Source organism: Rhinoraja longicauda, chromosome 35 (assembly GCF_053455715.1).
Source record: "Rhinoraja longicauda isolate Sanriku21f chromosome 35, sRhiLon1.1, whole genome shotgun sequence".
NCBI classification, from domain to species: domain Eukaryota; kingdom Metazoa; phylum Chordata; class Chondrichthyes; order Rajiformes; family Arhynchobatidae; genus Rhinoraja; species Rhinoraja longicauda.
The window spans coordinates 7,123,645-7,146,131 of NC_135987.1; the positions used below are offsets into that span (position 1 = coordinate 7,123,645).

The window sequence follows — 22,487 nt, forward strand, 5'->3', positions numbered from 1 at the left end:
GGCCCTGCAGTTTATCCCTTTTGAAGAATAACCCAATTGTCTTTTGATAGACATTATTGAATTGCTTCCACCAAACTATAAAGGAAAATATCTAGATCATAACAAGCTGTGGTGCAAAATAATGGTCTTCTCATTGCACCTCTTGTTGTTTTGCCCATTGCCTACACTGACGTACTTTGTTTTCCGACCCTCTAATTCTTCATTAGTACGGGTGTCGGAGGTTATGGGGAGAAGGCAGGAGAATGGGGTGAAGAGGGAAAGATAGATCAGCCATGATTGAATGGCGGAGTGGACTTGATGGGCGGAATGGCCTAATTCTACTCCTATCACTTATGACCTTATCGAAGGTATCACAAAATGCTGGAGTAACTCAGCGGGCCAGGCAGCATCTCAGGAAAGAAGGAATGGGTGACGTTTCGGGTCGAGACCCTTCGACTTATGACCTTATGATCTCTGACACCTAACACTGTTGTGCCTGAGATCCACTTTACAGCTCTCTATGTAAACTTTTCCATGGCCATTATGCTTGCATTCTTGTCTGACCTTCTCCCTCTCACGACCTCTGAAGAGCCACAAACATTATTGCCTTTATTTTTATTTCTTGTCCTTTTAGGGAAATAGCACCAAGGAATATTTTCTGCAGAGAGTACTACAGAGCACCGAGTGTTATTTCTACCTTGTAATTTTTAACTACTATCTTCATGAACAGGTATGTGCATTGGACATGTTTAATTATTAATTATTAGTAGAACGTCCTGTACATTGAGCGAAACATAGTGCTGGAGGAACTCTGCAGGCCAGGCAGCATCTGAGAAGTGAATGGGCAGACTACATTTCGGACTGCAGAATAGTCCCGACCCGAAACGTCGTCTGTACATTTCCTCCGCAGATTTCGCGTGACCCACTGAGATCTTCCAGCACTTTGTGTCAGTTCAAGACTCCAACATCTGCAGTTTCTTGTGTCTTCATGTCTGGTGTATATTCAGCTTCAGCACTGACTCCAGATTGTAACGAGCTTCATCCGGCTGTGAGTGGAGGCATGAGCCAGTGAAGCATCTGTTGCAGTGATGAGGATTGAATTGTGCTGCATGTTTCTGCTGGAGTAGAGGGGGAGAAAGCTGGTAAAGAGAGTTGAATGGAAGGGGTAGGGCAATGTGGCCCCATCACTTACCCTCCATCCCACTAGTGTCTTGACATAAGGAGCCAAGGTTAAGTAAAAATACAGACAGAAAGTTTAAAAATGTAGTTTTACTCATCAGTCAGAGCTTTCCTTTTTGGTAAAATTCACAAATACAAGGAAACTGGTTCCCTTGTGTTGAATGAAGCTAAATTAAATTTGAGGCCTTTACCCACTCCCACAGAGCCATCTAAACCACCTTGGGCTAACTGCTAGTTAATAACTTTCGGAATAAACTCTGTGAGATAATAAACAGTTCAATAGCATTTGAAGAGTTGGGAGTTTGGAGATTCTGTCCTGTGATCTATTGCCGACAACTAATGCGTGCGTTATCTTGCAGTATCCTTTGGCCTTTTCACTCACCTTCAGTAAGTGGACGTGTAGACACCCCTGGATGTTCAGGCTCTTGGCTGGCATGGATGTGTCTGAGCTGACAGCACCTTGTGACTTGGTAACAAAAGGCATCAGACTGTTGGTAAGTTTGAAGCTGAACATTGTGCCTAAAGAGTGACAGAGTACCCATATTATCCATCGGGTGGCGCCACCACAGTGGCTGCCTCGCCAACAGTCTGTCTGTAAACTCTCCTGTTTTTATTATTTTAAGTTTGTGTTAAAAGTATGTTTTAGTGTTTCTTGGTTTGTTTTCGGTTGGGGGGGGGGGGGGGGGGAATTAGGGGAAACTTTTTTCAATCTCTTACCCCGCGGAGATGCGATTTTTCTCCATATCACATTGAATGGCGGTGCTGGCTCGAAGGGCCGAATGGTCTATTCCTGCACCTACTATCTATTGTATCTCTGTCCCCTCTGTGGCCTAATATCGTGGAGTTTCGGTGCGGCCTTTCCTGGAGACCGGCCCGGCGCTTCAAGCCACGTGGAGGAGCGATCCTTTGCCGAGGATTGAGGAGAGCTCCAACCGCGGGGCCTGTGGACTTTAACACCGTGAAGCCCCCGGTCTCTGGTAAGAAGAGGCCGACTCGGGAGCTCCAAGCTGCGGAGTTTCCACCGGCCCGACGCGGGGAGTCTCGATCATCCTGGCGCGAGGGCTTGGGCATCTGACTGTTGGCAGCGGCGACTGCGGACGGTTCAACAGCCCCGACCACGGGTCAACAAAGAGCGAGATATTTGAACTTTATTACCTTCCATCACAGTGAGGAATGTGGAGCATGTTTATGTTAAATTTTATTTTATGTGGCGTGTGTCTTGTTGCCTTTTACTTAGTGTGGCTGTATGATAACTCAAATTACACTGTACCTTAATTGGTACATGTGACAATTAAATTGAATCTTGAATATTGTCATCAGCTCTATGCTCTAATCCTGAGGCCCTACCTCTGAGGCACTATCCTCTTGTTCTGTGGTGTAATGTACTAAAATGCTATAATCTAACCAGTCCCTATGTTCAGGGATTCCCTTCCTAAATCTCGCAGTTCTATCCCTTACTTTCCTCTGATGCTTGTCTTAAAACCCTTTCATGATCAAACTAGGTCAGACATTCTGGCTCACTTTGTTTGATAGCATCCTGTGAAGGGCTTGCAATGGTTGGCTATATTAATGGAACTTATTGTTGTGTATTTTATTTGATTCCAGAAATATTTCCACAACAGGCTACAAAATAAATCCCCATCTTTTATTTGAGGGGCATTGTGTCAGGAATTTCTATGGTTTTTTGTTTTGGAGGAAACTCTGTGAACTCTGCTTTGTCTTTAACACTATCCAGACATTGCCTTCTTTCTATCTCCATCTAGATTATACTGAACTATTACCAGGCCATTAGCCTGATACTAAACTCTTTTCTCTTAGCTATTGGCATTTTGCTGCTTACACCGCAGTAAATTAACTTCGCTCCTTCCTGGAACTGCACTGCTCTCATTAACTTTCATTGTTACCTTTAGTTTAGTTTAGAGATACAACGCAGAAACAGGACCTTTCGGCCCACCGAGTCCACGTCGACCGGCGATTCCCGCACGCTAACACTATCCTACGGTCACGGAGAGAACGTACAAACTCCGTACAGACAGCTCCTGTAGTCGGGATCGAACCCGGGTCTCTGGCGCTGAAAGGCAGCAACTCTGCCGCTGCAAAACCGTGACTGCCCCAAATTTTACAATGGCACAATGAAAATGACATTATAAAGTACAAAGGGAAACATTTAACTACACCCTGCCACCTCCTCAAAATAGGCGGTCAAGTTAGTCGTACACAAACTTCCCTTAACAGTTCCGTGTCCTTGGTTAAGCTGTGCTTGTCTAAATGAACAATAGACAATAGACAATAGGTGCAGGAGTAGGCCATTCGGCCCTTTGAGCCAGCACCGCCATTCAATGTGATCATGGCTGATCATTCTCAATCAGTACCCCGTTCCTGCCCTCTCCCCATACCCCCTGACTCCGCTATCCTTAAGAGCTCTATCTAGCTCTCTCTTGAATGCATTCAGAGAATTGGCCTCCACTGCCTTCTGATACAGACAGCTCCTGTTTTCTCCATCTCTCTGAATTAATTCCAATAATTTGATCACCACCGAATTACCACTTAAGCTAACAATTCCGTAGCAGTTGATATCTTCCTGCTAACAAATAGTATGTTAGCAACCCTGTAATCCTCTGGCAATTCTCCAGCAATCAGAGGGGATTAAAAAATGATTGTGGAACCCTTTGCTGTGTCTGATATTGCTGCTTTTAACAGCCCCGAGTACATTTGTGGGCCTGGCAATTTATCCACTTTGAAAGATGCTAGACCTCTTCATGTTTCTTCCTTTGTATTTATTTGTTCAATATTCCACACTCTACCTCTTGAACCATGATATTGTCATCTTGTGAGAACTGCAGCGAGGTATTCATGGTGCTGTGCCCACAAACTCTGCCTCCATTCACGTTACATTTTCCAGTCTCTGAGACCCTATCCTCTTGTTCTGTGGTGTAATGTACCAAAACATCCAATGGACTCTCTTGTATTCTAATGTGACTGTGCTGCAGTGGTATTTATCATAATAAGCATGTAGATGAGGTTGGTTTATTTTAATAAAGGTACTGTATAAATGCTGTTACTGTTAATGGCCTGAGGCTTGTATACACTGGAATTTAGAAGGATGAGAGGGGATCTTATCGAAACGTATAAGATTATTAAGGGGTTGGACACGTTAGAGGCAGGAAACATGTTCCCAATGTTGGGGGAGTCCAGAACCAGGGGCCACAGTTTAAGAATAAGGGGTAGGCCATTTAGAACAGAGATGAGGAAAAACTTTTTTAGTCAGAGAGTTGTGAATATGTGGAATTCTCTGCCTCAGAGGGCAGTCGATTCTCTGAAGACATTCAAGAGAGAGCTAGATAGAGCTCTTAAGGATAGCGGAGTCAGGGGGTATGGGGAGAAAGAAGGAACGGGGTACTGATTGAGAATGATCAGCCATGATCACATTGCTGGCTCGAAGAGCCGCATGGCCTACTCCTGCACCTATTGTCTATTGTCTATTGACTTGGGAATGGAGGGGAAAGTTAGAAAATCAGTCAGGTTACAGAGCTGTCTGATTGCTGGTGTCCTGTTCAATAATGACATTTTCTTTGTTTTAGCAGAGAGCAGGCGAAGCTCCTGATGTTCTCAGCACAGCGAGAGAAATGAAAGTGGCCAATTTTAGAAGGGTTCCGAAGATGCCAATCTATGGCATGGCACAGCCCAGTTTGGAGGTAAAACTCTTCCTGTATCTTACTGCAACGTAGTGGAGAGTGTTATAACACCAATGGTCTTTCCTCCTTACGACAGGATTTTAGCTCGCATTAGAACGAAGAACATAGACAAGTACCTCACTGGACAGGCACCGCAACCCACGGTGTCTGTGCCGAACATGATGCTGTGGCGGACACGGAGCTGTCCGTCCAAGAATGAGGCAGCACGCTGACTTATCCAACACCACTCCTTCCCAACTCTCTTATCTCCTGCTCTTGGACTCCTCGTGACCTCTCACGAGCCTCTCACGAGCCAAAGGTTATGTACTGTGTGTGGCCCACCACCAGGGGCCGCTACAATGCCAAGATAAACTAATCTCCTCTGCCTGCACATGATCCATATCCTTCCATTCTCTGCACATCTATGTGCCTAACTAAAATACTCTTAAATGCTCCCACCATATATGTCTCTAGAGTGGCACAAGCGCTGTATATTTAAAAAAAACTTGCCCTGCACATCTCTCTTAAACTTTGCCCTTCTCACCTTAAGGTTATGCCTCTAGTCCACTCTTTGACTTTTCCACCCTCGGTAAAAGGTTCTGACTGTCTCTCATCTCTGCCTCATATTATTTCATAAACTTCTATCAGGTCTCTCCCTCAGCCTCCAGAGAAAACAATCCAAGTTTGATTATGACATTGTCTTTATTTTCACAAAATGCTGGAATAACTCAGCGGGTCAGGCTGCATCTCAGGTGACGTTTCGGGTCGAGACCCTTCTTCAGACTGATGTCAGGGGGGGCGGGACAAAGGAAGGATATAGGTGGAGACAGGAAGACAGTGGGAGATCTGGGAAGAGGGAGGGAAAGAGAGGGATAGAGGAACTATCTAAAGTTGGAGAAGTCAATGTTCATACCACTGGGCTGCAAGCTGCCCAGGCGAAATATGAGGTGCTGTTCCTCCAATTTCCGGTGGGACTCACTATGGCACTGGAGGAGGCCCATGACAGAAAGGTCAGACTGGGAATGGGAGGGGGAGTTGAAGTGCTCGGCCACCGGGAGATTCGATTTGTACCAGCATCTGCAGTTATTTTCTTATATTGTCTTTATTTTGTTTTGCTTTCTTCTTCATTTCTACTTCTTTCTGTTCCATTTGGTTTTCCTTCCTACTTTTCTTCCATTAGCACTCAATCCCTTTCTCTCTTTTATTACCTTGGTGATAGTTTGTCTTTTGGATCCAGGCCCTTAAGTTTCACAGCAAACACTTATTTTTGATCTAATACACCATTAAAAGGCTCTTTGCAAATCCTGGATAATGATTTCAGGCAAGTCAAATTTAGAATTGCATCATCATCATTCACCAAAAGATTTTTTTTTTTTTTTTGTCAAATGGGTTGTTAAAATATAAGATGAGATTGCGCGAGACCTAGAACCTGTGCTTGCAAGCAAATGGGAATCGGGTTATTTTTAAATGTCATTTTGAAAGGGCAGATATACTGTCGGCTGATATTTCCAAGATCTGGGAGCACAGAATTGAGAGATGACTTAATCACAAATAGGTCTGGTTAAAATTCACTATTTCCACGAAGGGTCCCATCCCAAAACATTGCTCATCCATGTTCTCCAGAGAAACGGCCGAAGGACGCTGTATTTCTAAAACCAACAACTAAAAGTTGCAGATTATGCTCCTGACTTTTAATCTTCCGGGTCAAATTTTCAAAATGTTAAACAACTGTTTGAATTTCTGTTCATTTTTGCATCCACATTAAATGAAAAAAAGAACAGAAATTCAAACTGTTGCAGGGCGTGCAGCGTAGGTTTACTAGGTTAATTCCCGGAATGGCGGGACTGTCATATGTTGAAAGACTGGAGCGACTAGGCTTGTATACACTGGAATTTAGAAGGATGAGAGGAGATCTTATCGAAACGTATAAGATTATTAAGGGCTTGGACACGTTAGAGGCAGGAAACATGTTCCCAATGTTGGGGGAGTCCAGAACAAGGGGCCACAGTTTAAGATAAGGGGTAGGCCATTTAGAACTGAGATGAGGAAAACCTTTCTCAGTCAGAGAGTTGTGAATCTGTGGAATTCTCTGCCTCAGACGGCAGTGGAGGCCAATTCTCTGAATGCATTCAAGAGAGAGCTAGATAGAGCTCTTAAGGATAGTGGAGTCAGGGGGTATGGGGAGAAGGCAGGAACGGGGTACCGATTGAGAATGATCAGCCATGATCACATTGAATGGCGGTGCTGGCTCGAAGGGCCGAATGGCCTCCTCCTGCACCTATTGTCTATTGTCTATTGACCATAATCTGCAACTTTTAGTTTTTGGTTTTAGAAATACAGCGCGGAAACAGGCCCTTCGGCCCACCGAGACTGCACCGACCAGCGATCCCCACACACTAACACTACCCTACACACATCGGGACAATTTTACATTTGTACCAAGCCAATTAACCTAAAAACCAGTACGACTTTGGAGTGTGAGAGGAAACTGAAGATCTCGGAGAAAACGCACGTAGGTCACGGGGAGAACGAACAAACTCCATACAGTCAAGCAGCTGTAGTCAGGATCAAACCCGGTTCTCTGGCGCTGCAAGGCAGTAGCTCTACCGCTGCGCCACCGTGCCGCCCATTTTAAGTGTAATTCTCTCACTGATGGTTAAATCAAATGAGACCTGCAGGTATGACCAACTTGAATCATTTCCTACTGACAGGCGTGTGGCTTGGTCCTGAGTTACCTGACGGAGAGCAAGAGGAACTACACCAACATTCTTTGGGTGACTCTGCGAGACGAAGTGGTGCTGGAAGGGAACGGCCAAATGTACACTCCCCGGGAACCATCCTGCTTCGAGCGGCCAATCCGTGTACCTACAGAGTCACCAGAGCAATTGGAGGTGAGCAATCTTTGCAAGGTTTGCTTGAAATTCATAACATCAAGCATATTGTCCCTAGTGGGTGTATATTGTCCCTAGTGGGTGTAGGATAGTGTTAATGTACGGGGATCGCTGGGCGGCACGGACTTGGTGGGCCGAAAAGGCCTGTTTCCGGCTGTATATATATGATATGATATGATATGATACAAAAGTGGGATAACATAGAACTAGTGTGAGCGGGTGATGGATAGTTGGCGTGGACTCGGTGGGCTAAAGGATCCGTTTCCATCTGTACCTTTCAATGAATCTTCTGCAGATATAGTTGTTCCCCCCTATTATCTGAATAAATATTGTCTCCATGAAAACAGATGTGCAGAGTTAATATAAAACATGGAAGACAAGCACTTGCTTTAGATATACCACACTTTTCTCAGTTTCAGGAGATCCAAAAAAACAACTTAATAATCAATGAATTGCTTTTATATTGAATCACTATTGAAAAATAGTTACAAAATGAACTGAAGTTACTTTCTGACACCTACTGCCCAAACCCTTAACTTCCACTACCAAGAAGGACAAGCCCAGAGGTACATGTGAACACTACCCCCAACAGGATCATTTCACTGAACACCTTCGCTCAGTTCGCCTGAACCTACCTGATCTCCCGCTTGCTAAACACTTTAATTCTCCCTCCCATTCCCACACTGGCCTTTCTGTCCTAGGTCTCCTCCATTGTCAGAGTGAGGCTAAATGCAAATTGGAGGAACAGCATCTCATATTTTGCTTGGGCAGCTTACAGCCCAGTGGTATGAATATTAATTTCTCTAACTTCAAGCATTCCCTCTCTCTCTATCTCTCCCCCACCCAAGTTGCACCAGCTTCTCGTTTTTCACCCAACAAATAGCTAACAATAGGTACACACAAAATGCTGGAGTAACTCAGTGGGTCAGGCAGCATCTCGGGAGAGAAGGAATGGGTGACGTTTCGGGTCGAGACCCTTCTTCTAGGCTAACAATGGCCTGTTTCCTTTATCATTGTTACTTTATTGCATGTCTTTCATTCATTGTTCTATATCTCTCTACATCATCATCTTTATCTCTCGATTCCCTTTTCCCTAACTAGTCTGAAGAAGGGTCTCGACCCAAAATGTCACCCATTCCTTCTCTCCAGAGATGCTGCCTGTCCCGCTGAGTTACTCTGGCTTTTTGGGTCCATCTCCAAGTCAATAGACAATAGACAATAGACAATAGGTGCAGGAGGAGGCCATTCGGCCCTTCGAACAAGCACCGCCATTCAATGTGACCATGGCTGATCATTCTCAATCAGTATCCCTTCACTGCCTTCTGAGGCAGAGAATTCCACAGATTCACAACTCTCTGACTGAAAAAGTTTTTCCTCATCTCAGTTCTAAATGGCCTACCCCTTATTCTTAAACTGTGGCCCCTTGTTCTGGACTCCCCCAACATTGGGAACATGTTTCCTGCCTCTAACGTGTCCAATCCCTTAATAATCTTATACGTTTCGATAAGATCTCCTCTCATCCTTCTAAATTCCAGTGTATACAAGCCTTGTCGCTCCAGTCTTTCAACATATGATAGTCCTGCCATTTCGGGAATTAACCTAGTAAACCTATGCTGCACGCCCCAAGTCGTACACTGTCCTGACTTGGAAATATATTGCTGGTCTTTCTTCTTCACTGTATCTTGCCCCCGGGACTTCCCGTCCAACAGCACTGCCGGAGCACTGCACCAGACTGGCCACAGCGTCTCAATAGGCCAACTGGCCACCACATCTCCAGGGCAGTCTGGGATGGGTTGCTTATCTTGCTAGCAATGTCCATACTGCAAAAAGTAAAAGAAGCCACTGCTTTGTGTTTGGGATGAGCAGTCTGTCTCCTTGATGGGGTAAAGCCAGCTTAAAGGCTCCCATCAAATGAAAAGCAGATGAATATATTTCTGGGTTTCGTTAATTGCCCGGTTTTATTTTTCTCGAAGGAACTAGAGAGCAGCCTTAAAAACGAGATCCTGGCATCGCAGAAGTTGCTCGAAGTGCGGGCTGGCCGGGAGAAGCAGATGAAACTGTTTAAGAGCTGCCTCACCATGCAGGAGATTTTCAACCAGCTTAAAGCTTCCCATCAAGGCCTGGTTTACAGACGTATTCCCATCCTCGACTGTGGTGCTCCCAGAGAAACGGTAATTATTACGGGATATTATAGTTGGGAGAGGGCCGTGACCGGGCTACAGAAAGTGTCCCTTTGGTGGGGTAAAGCCAGAGGCAGCGGGTGTTTGTTCTGATGCCACAGTGCCCTACATGGTGGCATTTAGCTCTCCCCTCCCCTGCAGTCCGAAGCTAGCGACCCCCAGCGTTATTGCTTCACGTTGGTGCCCAGCTTACCATTTTGTATCTAGACACTCTCGTGTCTAGCTGTGGTGCAGCTGGTAGAGCTGCTGCCTCAACAGTGCCAGATACCCATGCTCAATCCTGACCTTGGGTGCTGTGCTGTCTGTGTGGAGTTTGCACGTTCTCACTGTGGCCACGTGGGCTTCCACTTGGAGCTCCGGTTTCCTCCCACATCCCAACGACATGCGGGTTTGTAGAAACATAGAAACATAGAAAATAGGTGCAGGAGTAGGCCATTCGGCCCTTCGAGCCTGTACGCACCGCCATTCAATATGATCATGGCTGATCATCCAGCTCAGTAACCTGTACCTACCTTCTCTCCATACCCCCTGATCCCTTTAGCCACAAGGGCCACATCTAGCTTCCTCAGTTAATTGACCTCTGTAAACTGTGCCTAGCGTGTAGGGAGAGGATAGGAAAATGGGATAACCTTGAACCCAGAGTGCCGAATCATCTAATGTGCTTAATTGATTGTTAGTTGTATACAGTGGGCAATACGTGTTGTGATTTTTGACTTTTATTACTCACTTTTTAAAACATTTCTTCAACACACATAGTACAGAACACATACAACATGGAGGAGATACACATTCAGTTACACCTGTTTTCACGTATATTCTCTTCTGTTCATGTCTGTTATGAACATGGTTAAAAACTACTTCCTCATTGGTAATAATAGTTCACATATTCCCTAAACAAGGGTGTCACTCATCGTAAACCTTGCCTCTCGTACCCCCTATGAATTGACTACTGTAACTGTGATATTAACCAAACGATCAACAGGTGTAATAAAAATAAAAATAAATACAAACAAGTAAATAAATAATCTTTTAATCTGTGACTTCTGTGGAATTCTCTGCCTCAGAAGGCAGTGGAGGCCAATTCTCTGAATGCATTCAAGAGAGAGCGAGATAGAGCTCTTAAGGATAGCGGAGTCAGGGGGTATGGGGAGAAGGCAGGAACGGGGTACTGATTGAGAATGATCAGCCATGATCACATTGAATGGCGGTGCTGGCTCAAAGGGCCGAATGGCCTACTCCTGCACCTATTGTCTATTGTCTATTGTTCATTTAGACAAGCACAGCTTAACCAAGGACACGGAACTGTTAAGGGAAGTTTGTGTACGACTAACTTGACCGCCTATTTTGAGGAGGTGGCAGGGTGTAGTTAAATGTTTCCCTTTGTACTTTATGTCATTTTCATTGTGCCCTTCGAGCCAGCACCACCATTCAATGTGATCATGGCTGATCATTCTCAATCAGTACCCCGTTCCTGCCTTCTCCCCATACCCCCTGACTCCGCTATCCTTAAGAGCTCTATCTAGCTCTCTCTTGAATGCATTCAGAGAATTGGCCTCCACTGCCTTCTGAGGCAGAGAATTCCACAGATTCACAACTCTCTGACTGAAAAAGTTTTTCCTCATCTCAGTTCTAAATGGCCTACCCCTTAGTCTTAAACTGTGGCCCCTTGTTCTGGACTCCCCCAACATTGGGAACATGTTTCCTGCCTCTAACGTGTCCAACCCCTTAATAATCTTATAGACAGAGACAGAGCCATGAACATCTTTGCCTTGCATCTTCTGTCCTTGACTCTGGCTGCTGTGGGAAATAGACCATTCTCCATCATTGATCCATCATTGATCCATCCAGTCAATGGACACCTGTTTACACCCAGACAGGGGCAGTGGACTTGCCTTGTATTTGTGTGTTGGTGTTTTGACATGCAAGTGTTGAGTAACTTTATTTCTGAAGCAGACAAATGAAACAGTTTGGTCCTATTAAATCTCAACGTGGGAAATGGTTTTGGTGAAACCTCTTTGGGTCCCCTGCTAATCTTAGTGATGCCACGTGCAACCATCCTCGGCAATTTTGTGGCTACTTTTAATCATCTTAGGAGGCATTGAGGCTCGGCAGTTACTATGGCGCCCTCTAGCGATCTAGGTTCGACCTTGATATGTGGTGGTGTGTAGAGTTTCCACATTGTCCGTTTCCCTGGGTGCTCTGGTTTCTTCCCACAGCCCAGAGACATGATTGGAAAGTTAATCAGCCACTGTAAATTACCCCTCCTGTAGGTAAGTGGCACAGCAAACACAGGTTAATGTGAGGTGCTGCATGTTGGGAAGGCAAACCAGGACAGCACCTTCACCGTAAATGGCAGGATTCTGGGCAGTGTTGTAGAGCAGACTGATCTCATAGTACATATAGTATAAGAAAATAACCTGCAGATGCTGATACAAATCGAAGGTATTTATTTCACAAAATGCTGGAGTAACTCAGCGGGTCGGGCAGCATCTCAGGAGAGAAGGAATGGGCGATGTTTCGGGTCGAGACCCTTCTTCAGACTGATGTCAGGGGGGCGGGACAAAGGAAGGATATAGGTGGAAACAGGAAGATAGAGGGAGATCTGGGACGGGGGAGGGGAAGAGAGGGACAGAGGAACTATCTTTAAGTTGGAGAAGTCGATGTTCATACCACTGGGCTGCAAGCTGCCCAGGCGAAATATGAGGTGCTGTTCCTCCAATTTCCGGTGGGCCTCACTATGGCACTGGAGGAGGCCCATGACAGAAAGGTCAGACTGGGAATGGGAGGGGGAGTTGAAGTGCTCGGCCACCGGGAGATCAGATTGGTTAACGCGGACCGAGGGCAGGTGTTGAGCGAAGCGATCGCCGAGCCTGCGTTTGGTTTTGCCGATGTAAATAAGTGGACAACTGGAGCAACGGATGCAATAGATGAGGTTGGAGGAGGTGCAGGTGAACCTCTGTCTCACCTGGAAAGACATTCTTCACAGGAATACGCAGGCCATTGTAGAAGCGAGGAGAGGAACTGCAGAAGATGGTTCACAAAAGAAGATTCTGTGCTGGAGTAGCTCAGTGGGTCAGGCAGCACCTGAGAAGAATATGGATAGGTGACATTTTGGGTCGGGTCTCCTCTTCAGTCTGAAGAAGAATATTGACCCAAAATTTCACGTCTCCATGTCCTTCTCAAATGCTGCCTGACCCGCTGAGCTACTCCAGCACAGAGGTTTCTGCACGATCATGGGCACCACAAAATGCCCAATGTTAGACATGGCATGGCATTTCAATTCAAGAAAGGATAATAATTAACAGAAGCTTTTGTAATATAAACGTTGAGAACTTCTGTTTGGATTCATAAGATGTTTCTCATTAAAGTAATCACTGAATTTTTGATTTCTCTCGAGGACTTTGATAAGTTGATGGAAGCCATAAAAATGGTTTTGACAGAAGATTCCTGTTCAGCGGTTGCCATTAACTGCCACAATGGAAAAGGCAGGACAACAACGGCCATGGTGATCGCTGTGCTCATTTTCTGGCACATCAAGGTTGGTGATTGGTACAATGGTCACCAGGTCATTGATGGCTGTGTGACGTGAAAGTGGGAAAAGATAGAACTAGTGTGAACTGGTGCTCAATGGTGGGCCGAAGGTCCTGATTCCATGCTGCATCTTTCAACCGACCAATTGCGGCATTAAAAAGAGAGCTTGATGGGTAACTTCAATGCTGCCTGACCCGCTGAATTCCAGGGGCACGGAGGTTAGCCGAGCTGATTGCTCTTACACAGAGCTAGCACAGAGTCAGAGGGATAGCTGGCCTCCTTGTCAAGCTCTGACCATGGTGTGGTCCTGTGAAATGTTCCGTGAATGATCCATCTCTACCATTTCCTGAGACTCTTAATGCGACCACGTAACTTTTAGCAATCTGATTCGCTCCACGTGTTATCAAGAAATGATGAATGCAATGGCTACAGGACCGGACAACACCACAGCTCAACAGAACCCCCATGCCTTTAGCCATGATTTTCCGCCAGTTTCCTGGTATCTACCGAAGGAAAATAACTGCAGATGCTGGTACAAATCGAAGGTATCACAAAATGCCGGAGTAACTCAGCGGGTCAGGCAGCATCTCTGGAGAGAAGGTCACAAAATGCTGGAGTAACTCAGCGGGTCAAGCAGCATCTCTGGAGAGAAGGTCACAAAATGCCGGAGTAACTCAGCGGACAAAATGCTGGAGTAACTGAAGAAGGGTCTCGACCCGAAACATCACCCATTCCTTCTCTCCGGAGATGCTGCCTGACCTGCTGAGTTACTCCAGCATTTTGTGATACCTGGTATCTACTGAACGTCGTGTTCTGCCTTTTGCCATGAGAAGTGGTTGGGTCTGCAGTCAAATGTTGAGATCCCCAGGGCTGGTCCCGCCTGCCCGCGTGCGTCCCTCTGCTGACCTGGTGACTCTGCCCTGCACGTAACCCAGGATAGAGCAGTCTGACCTGCGATTATGTGAGTTGGATGTTATCAGCTAATTCTTTCACTAGTCTGTGGACCAGCTCTTTCAATCTGGACGCCAGGCCCCAGACGTTTGTGAGGAGGGACTTTAAGCAACTTTGCTCTGCCTGAATTTGGCATCTGGTCTGTCAATTTGCTTTTTGCTTTTTTCTATTTTAATGTAGTGGTTTAATGCAATCTGGTGCTTGCCAGACCTATTCAGAAAACCAAAATAAAATGTCTGAAGAAGGGTCCCGACCTGAAACACCACCTATCCATGTTCTCCAGGGATGCTGATTGACCTGCTGAGTTACTCCAGCACTTTGTTTTGTAAACCGGCACCTGCGATTCCTTGTTTCTCTTTTCACAAGAGAGTTAAGTTTTGACCGCGTTGTCCACAGTAAGACCGTCACACGACCCTCACCTCCTCTCTCCAAAGCATTCCAGCGTATTACAAGGCACACCAAAAGTTGATGCAATATTTTCCATTTTTCCAAGAAATTCAACACCAGCCGGGACAAAGAAGATCTTTTAACCTTCACTGCAATCGTTCGCCACCGCTCCTGCAATTCCTGATTCTGTAACCTCTATCACCAGAGAATTAAAGACCCCACTGCCACTGTATATTTCTTTTTTTTTTCCTAATCAGATGTGCAGCACTTTGGTCAACGTGGGTTGTTCTTAAATGTGCTATACAAATAAAATTGACTTGACTTGACTTGACTTACAGTCCGCTCCATGATGCATGCCGCCCTGATTTGTAAATGTTTCACCATTCATTCAATAGACAATAGACAATAGGTGCAGGAGGAAGCCATTCGGCCCTTCGAGCCAGCACCGCCATTCAATGTGATCATGGCTGATCATTCTCAATCAGTACCCTGTTCCTGCCTTCTCCCCATACCCCCTGACTCCGCTATCCTTAAGAGCTCTATCTGGCTCTCTCTTGAATGCATTCAGAGAATTGGCCTCCACTGCCTTCTGAGGCAGAGAATTCCACAGATTCACAACTCTCTGACTGAAAAAGTTTTTCCTCATCTCAGTTCTAAATGGCCTACCCCTTATTCTTAAACTGTGGCCCCTTGTTCTGGACTCCCCCAACATTGGGAACATGTTTCCTGCTTCTAACGTGTCCAACCCCTTAATAATCTTATACGTTTCGATAAGATCCCCTCTCATCCTTCTAAATTCCAGTGTATACAAGCCTAGTCGCTCCAGTCTTTCAACATTCCTTGCTTGTGGGTCCCAGTCCTGGCGTTCCTACCCGCCAGCACTGTGCAAATACCTTCCCTAATACTGGAACATATTGGGAACATCCTGGGGATGAATATAAAAACGGAAAGGCAGTGGAGCGATTTCTGTCGAATGGAACAAGCACTGGCTAGACAGTTATTGAAAGCTAGCGTTGGTGTGTGCAGCTGTCTTTGGTCAAATAACTGGATAACAGAGGAAAAATGTTTCCCTTTTGAGTTATAGGTAGCCGAGGGGAAAATAGCATTTTGAAATTGCACGCCAACTTGATCGTACCTGAAGTTAATCATTGCCCTTTTTTTCTTGTGGCTTGGGATGTTTTAAGGACATCTCTCCCTTCACACTTTTACACTGTGTTCAGCACTGATTTAAGCAGCAAACGAACCGCTTGCTCATGCTGTTTCCTGTTCTTATTTCAGGGTATTCCTGAAAACACCGAGGATGAACTTGTGAGCGTGCCGGATGCCAAATACACAAAGGGAGAATTTGAGGTTTGTGAAAACCACCTCGTCAGCTAGACATGATTTCAAAGTTCACTCAAGGCTCTTGTGAATAGTTACTGTTCACAAACCTCCCATCCATAACATTCACAATATCTACCACTGAATTTCCCAAAAGTCGACCCAAAATGCTGGAGTAACTCAGCGGGACAGGCAGCATCTCTGAAGAGAAGGAATGGGTGACATTTCGGGTCGGGACCCTTCTTCAGACGTCCCCAGAGATGCTGCCTGTCCCGCTGATTTACTCCAGCATTTGGTGGCTACCTTCGATTTAAATCATCATCTGCAGTTGTTTTCTACACCACTGAGTTTCCTTAGGGTCTTCCAGGCTCCCTTCTGTGGCAGAATATATCAGTGGTGGTTACGACTTTAAAAATAAGTTGTCACCCGTTTAAATTATTTTAAATTAAATTTTAAAACCATTTAAGGTCATTTGTTTTCTCAGAGTTCAGGAATCTTTGTAACTCTCCCCAAGAATGGAGTGAGGAGAGTTACAATGGATGGAGGATAGTTACAATGGGTGGAGGAGAGTTACAATGGGTGGAGGAGAGTCACAATGGGTGGAGGAGAGTCACAATGGAGTTTGGAGAGTTACAATGGATGGAGGATAGTTACAATGGGTGGAGGAGAGTTACAATGGGTGGAGGAGAGTCACAATGGGTGGAGGAGAGTCACAATGGGTGGAGGAGAGTTACAATGGAGTTTGGAGAGTTACAATGGATGGAGGATAGTTACAATGGGTGGAGGAGAGTTACAATGGAGTTTGGAGAGTTACAATGGATGGAGGAGAGTCACAATGGGTGGAGGAGAGTTACAATGGGTGGAGGAGAGTTACAATGGAGTTTGGAGAGTTACAATGGATGGAGGATAGTTACAATGGGTGGAGGATAGTTACAATGGGTGGAGGAGAGTTACAATGGATGGAGGAGAGTCACAATGGGTGGAGGAGAGTTACAATGGAGTTTGGAGAGTTACAATGGATGGAGGAGAGTCACAATGGGTGGAGTTACAATGGAGTTTGGAGAGTTACAATGGATGGAGGAGAGTCACAATGGGTGGAGGAGAGTCACAATGGGTGGAGGAGAGTTACAATGGGTGAAGGAGAGTTACAATGGGTGAAGGAGAGTTACAATGGGTGGAGGATAGTTACAATGGAGTTTGGAGAGTTACAATGGGTGGAGGAGACGTGCGTGTACACACAAAATTAACCCGTAAATCTTTAAACTCCCTCCCCTCCTCTCAACGTAATGCTATGTCCTCCAGTCGTTTTACCTCAACATTGAAGAGGCAAATTTTCCAGCTGTAGACATGGTGGCTTGGGAGAGTTGCTGCCTTTCAGCGCCAGAGTACCGGGTTTGATCCCGACTACGGGTGCTGCCTGTACGGAGTTTGTACGTTCTCCCCGTGACTTGCGTGGGTTTGCTCCCAGATCCTCCCATACTCCAAAGACGTACAGTTTTGTAAGTTAATTGGCTCCGGTATAAATGTAAATTGTCCCTAGTGTGTGTGTGTGTGTGGGATAGTGTTAGTGTGCGGGGATCGCTGGTCGGCGCAGAGTCGGTTGGCCGAAGGGCCTGTTTCCGCGCTGTATCTCCAAACTAAACTAGACATGTGAATTTTAACGTTAATGTTGAACGCCTGCTTTCCCAGGTTGTGATGCAAATCGTTCGACTGCTGCCTGACGGGCATAAAATGAAGAGGGAGGTGGACCTGGCGCTGGATGCCGTGAGCGAGACCATGACCCCCATGCATTACCACCTGCGGGAAATCATCATCTGCACTTACAGGCAGGTGGGTCACCATCCCAGCACCAGGTTAACCACCTGGTGATCGGAGAAATCTGCCGCTTGAGTGCAAATCAAAATTCTGCCCGTGGGTGTGACGAGAACATCTATTGCAAGTGCATGTGGTTGAACAGTGGCCGGCAGCTCAACCCTTGTGTTCCCTGGAACCAGTGTTAGTGGAGGCAACACTAGGCTGGGTCGTTGCAGCAAAGGGTGAAGGCTCCTCCACAGACGCTGCCCGGCCCGGCTGAGTTTCTGCAGCCCCTCATCTTTCGCACAAAGTTCCAGCATCTTGTGTCTTCCTTGCAGCATTATTTGTAAAGGACTGCGTGGCTGACAGTGATGAACATGATGAGCCGAAGGTATTTATTCACAAAATGCTGGAGTAACTCAGCAGGTCAGGCAGCATCTCAGGAGAGAAGGAATGGGTGATGTTTCGGGTCGAGACCCTTCTTCAGACTGATGTCAGGGGGGCGGGACAAAGGAAGGATATAGGTGGAGACAGGAAGAGAGTGGGAGAACTGGGAATGGCGAGGGGAAGAGAGGGACAGAGGAACTATCGAAAGTTGGAGAAATCAATGTTCATACCGCTGGGCTGCAAGCTGCCCAAGCGAAATATGAGGGTGCTGTTCGTCCAATTTCCGGTGGGCCTCACTATGGCACTGGAGGAGGCCCGTGACAGAAAGGTCAGACTGCGAGTGGGAGGGGGAGCTGAAGTGCTCAGCCACCGGGAGATCAGGTTGGTTAAGGCGGACTGAGCGAAGGTGTTGAGCGAAACGATCGCCGAGCCTGCGTTTGGTTTCGCCGATGTAAATAAGTTGACATCTAGAGCAGCGGATACAATAGATGAGGTTGGAGGAGGTGCAGGTGAACCTCTGTCTCACCTGGAAAGACTTTTTGGGTCCTTGGATAATATGATGTGCCAATATATAAATATAACGGAGAACATGATGAGCCATCGCATTGATTTCACTCTGCATTAAGTGCACCTTTCAAGGGCCGAGTTGTTTTCTGAGAGATCGATTTTGTTTCCATTTAGGGTCGAGTGTATAAAACCTGTGCTTTATGTGTGAATTTCTACCCAAGTGTTGTTACTGGATTTCGCCACTAGATGGTGGACTCACTCTGTTTTGTAAACCAGCTGCCTCTGAGTAACAGGGGGAGTGACAATGTGACCTGGACTTGCCTTTGCCCAGGTATTTACTCCCTGTAAACAGCCCCATGCGAAGGACGAAGCTGCACTTGTTTCTTTCCAAAACATAATTGGCAAAAGGACTGTGGTTTTGTGACTGAATATGAGCATTCTGTTTGGAAGGTTGGTGTGTTTGTGGCGAGCAGAAAGTGACATGAAAGGTGTGATGGGGACAAAGTGCTGACACTGCAGGCACAAGTCAGGGAAGTGAACGGCTTAAATGAATACAGAAGGTGAATGGGTTCCTTGGGGAAGGAACGCTGAGGGAGAGGTGGAATGGTGGTAAGATGCAGTTGTACAGGGCCCTAGTGAGATCGCACCTGGAGTACTGTGTGCAGTTTTGGTCTCCAAATTTGAGGAAGGATATTCTTGCTATTGAGGGCGTGCGGCGTAGGTTTACTAGGTTAATTCCCGGAATGGCGGGACTGACATATGTTGAAAGACTGGAGCGACTAGGCCCTGTACAACTGCAGAAGGACCTCTTTGCTCCTATACTCAACTCCTCTTGTTATGAAGGCGAACATTCCATTGGCTTTCTTCACTGCCTGCTGTACCTGCATGCTTCCTTTCAGTGACTGATGCACTAGGACACCCAGATCTCATTGTACGTCCCCTTTTCCTAACTTGACACCATTCAGATAATACTCTGCCTTCCTATTCTTACCACCAAAGTGGATAACCTCACACTTTTGTTCCAGCTCAAACTGAGCAGGACAAATAAAGCAAGAGTTAAGGCAGCAGTTGGAGCTGTTTTAACAGAAGCATGTTTTCTTGGACTGGTTGCAATACAGTCATTAAACTCCCATTGGCTAGTAATTGCTCTCCATCTTTGTTTATTCAAGTGCTATCTGAACATCTGTGCCCCTGGAAATTATCCCATGGGGTGAAGATGAACTACAAATTTGCCACAGGCTACTTTTACTGGCTTTCTGATGTTTGGTTGGGCTGCAGACTGCTTTCACTGTTGGGCGGGGGTGACGTTACACAGTCCACATGCTGCGAACAAAAATATTGATGGTGCCTTGTACGTTTGATGGAGTTGCATGCATGCATTGGCATGTCAGTGCAGATGAAGAAGTGCAATTGTTATTGTTCAGGACCAAATCTTATAACAGACCCAACACCGACTGAGTGTAGGTCTGAGCACGGTGGCGCAGCAGTAGAGTTGCTGGCTTATAACTCCAGAGACCTGGGTTCGATCCCGACCACGGGTGCTGTCTGTACGGAGAATGTACGTTCTCCCCGTGACCACGTGGGTTTTCTCTGAGATCTTCGGTTTCCTCCCACACTCCAAAGACGTACAGGTTTGTAGGTTAATTGGCTTGGTATGAATGTAAATTGTCCCTAGTGTGTGCAGGATAATGTTAATGTGCAGGGATTGCTGGTCGGTGTGGACTCGGTGGGTCGAAGGGCCTGTTTCCATGTTGTATCTGTAAAACTAAACTACTGCCATCATGAAATGAAAGGAAAGATAAGTTTACACTGAAGATAGACACAAGACAGCATCTCTGGAGAGAAGGAATGGGTGACATTTTGGGTCGAGGCCCTTCTTCAGTTTACATTGGTCAGGGTGCAGCGGAGTTTGAAGATGTTGCCAGATATGGAAAATCTAGGCTAAGAGGGAAGATTGGACAGATTGAGGCTATTTAAAGACAAAAATTGGAACAGAGTTGCCTGTGGAGAAACTTACTCTATGTACCTGCATTAACTGAAGTGCCTTTCTAAAGCAAACAGGATGAACCTATTCTGCATGGTGTGGGAGTTTAAAACCCAGCACCATGAATTCAAAATAAGCAGCAGAGAGATGAGAAGAACTGTGTTTCACCCAGAGGTTGTTAGGTCAGTGGTGGAAGCAGAAACCCTGGGCATGACCAAACAGCATTGAGTTGTGTGCTTGACGGGTGATGACTGCTGGGGTATGGGCCCTGTCTGGAGGGTGGGATTGGGTCGTATCTTTTTTTTTCTACCAGCAGAACACGATGGGCCAATTGGCCACTTCCTGTCTTGCAGATTTTCTCTGTCATTTTCTTCCATGAAGCTGTATTTAGCAGTGCACATCAGGGCTTGTCGGTTGGATGGCACCCGGTTTGGCTGTTACGAGTGTACAGTATGGAAACAGGCCCTTCGGCCCATCTTGCCCATGCTGACCGAGATGCCCCATTTACACTAGTCTCACCTGTCTGCGTTTGACTCCTATCCATATAGGGCGGCACGGTGGCGCAGCGGTAGAGTTGCTGCCTTACAGCGAATGCAGCGCCAGAGACTCAGGTTCGATCCTGACTACGGGCGCCGTCTGTACGGAGTTTGTACGTTCTCCCCGTGACCTGCGTGGGTTTTCTCCGAGATCTTCGGTTTCCTCCCACACTCCAAAGACGTACAGGTATGTAGGTTAATTGGCTGGGCAAATGTAAAATTGTCCCTAGTGTGTGTAGGATAGTGTTAATGTGCAGGGATCGCTGGGCGGCGCGGACCCGGTGGGCCGAAGGGCCTGTTTCCGCGCTGTATCTCTAAATCTAAATCTAAATCGTATATCTATCCAAATGTCTTTTGAGTTTTCACTTTTAGGCACGATGGCAAATCATGAACTACAGGCAGCAAATTATGCATTAAATTTTCTTTCCCCTCCCTTAATATTGGGGTATTCAGTCATTGGTATTGAACACAGTGAAAAAAAGACAAATAGAAATAAAATAGCTGAAAGAATGTTTTTATTTGCTGAATATATTATGAGGCAATTTGGTGTATTGTTTAAAACTTGCACTTGGATTCCTTTCACATTAACCTTTCTGTAATAATGAAGTGGCTCCTGGAATTCCAAAATCACCTTCAAAGTTTGACTACACACCTAAAAGAACAAAGGCTTTCCATTACACCATGTTTTCTACATCCTTGGTCATTATAAATGACTTTACAGCTCATGAGTTACTTCTGAGTTGTAGTCAATGCTGTGTACGGAGATTTAATAACAGCAAGGTGCATTTGTATTATCTCTTTAATGTAGTGAAACGTCATTGGAGCTTTACGAACACGATCAGTCTCGCTGTGTACAGAGCAGTAGAGGTGGGCACAAGTCTGGACTGAAAGGTAGACTTGAGAGACAGGTAGAGAGAGTGAACATAAGCAGCAGAAGCAAGAGCCCAGCATTTGCTCCACCATTTAGCAGGATCATAGTTGACCTTTAACATAAAATATCCCAATGATACTTGCCTCCCGTAACATAACAAGAGGAGTTGAGTATAGGAGCAAAGAGGTCCTTCTGCAGTTGTACAGGGCCCTAGTGAGACCGCACCTGGAGTACTGTGTGCAGTTTTGGTCTCCAGATTTGAGGAAGGATATTCTTGCTATTGAGGGCGTGCAGCGTAGGTTTACTAGGTTAATTC

General features: G+C 46.0%; 1 protein-coding gene across 4 annotated transcripts in view; it reads left to right on the forward strand.

Moving 5' to 3' along the window:
- The window catches only part of pald1a (phosphatase domain containing paladin 1a), a 204,554-nt gene that overhangs the window by 101,099 nt on the left and 80,968 nt on the right, over positions 1-22,487 (forward strand). For all 4 annotated transcript variants that reach the window (XM_078428424.1, XM_078428423.1, XM_078428426.1 and 1 more), the window contains exons 11-18: positions 614-709; positions 1,518-1,652; positions 4,740-4,853; positions 7,544-7,723; positions 9,697-9,894; positions 13,301-13,441; positions 16,051-16,122; positions 17,782-17,922. In XM_078428424.1, the coding sequence (XP_078284550.1) occupies positions 614-709; positions 1,518-1,652; positions 4,740-4,853; positions 7,544-7,723; positions 9,697-9,894; positions 13,301-13,441; positions 16,051-16,122; positions 17,782-17,922 (1,077 nt within the window). The remainder of the gene's footprint in view (positions 1-613; positions 710-1,517; positions 1,653-4,739; positions 4,854-7,543; positions 7,724-9,696; positions 9,895-13,300; positions 13,442-16,050; positions 16,123-17,781; positions 17,923-22,487) is intronic.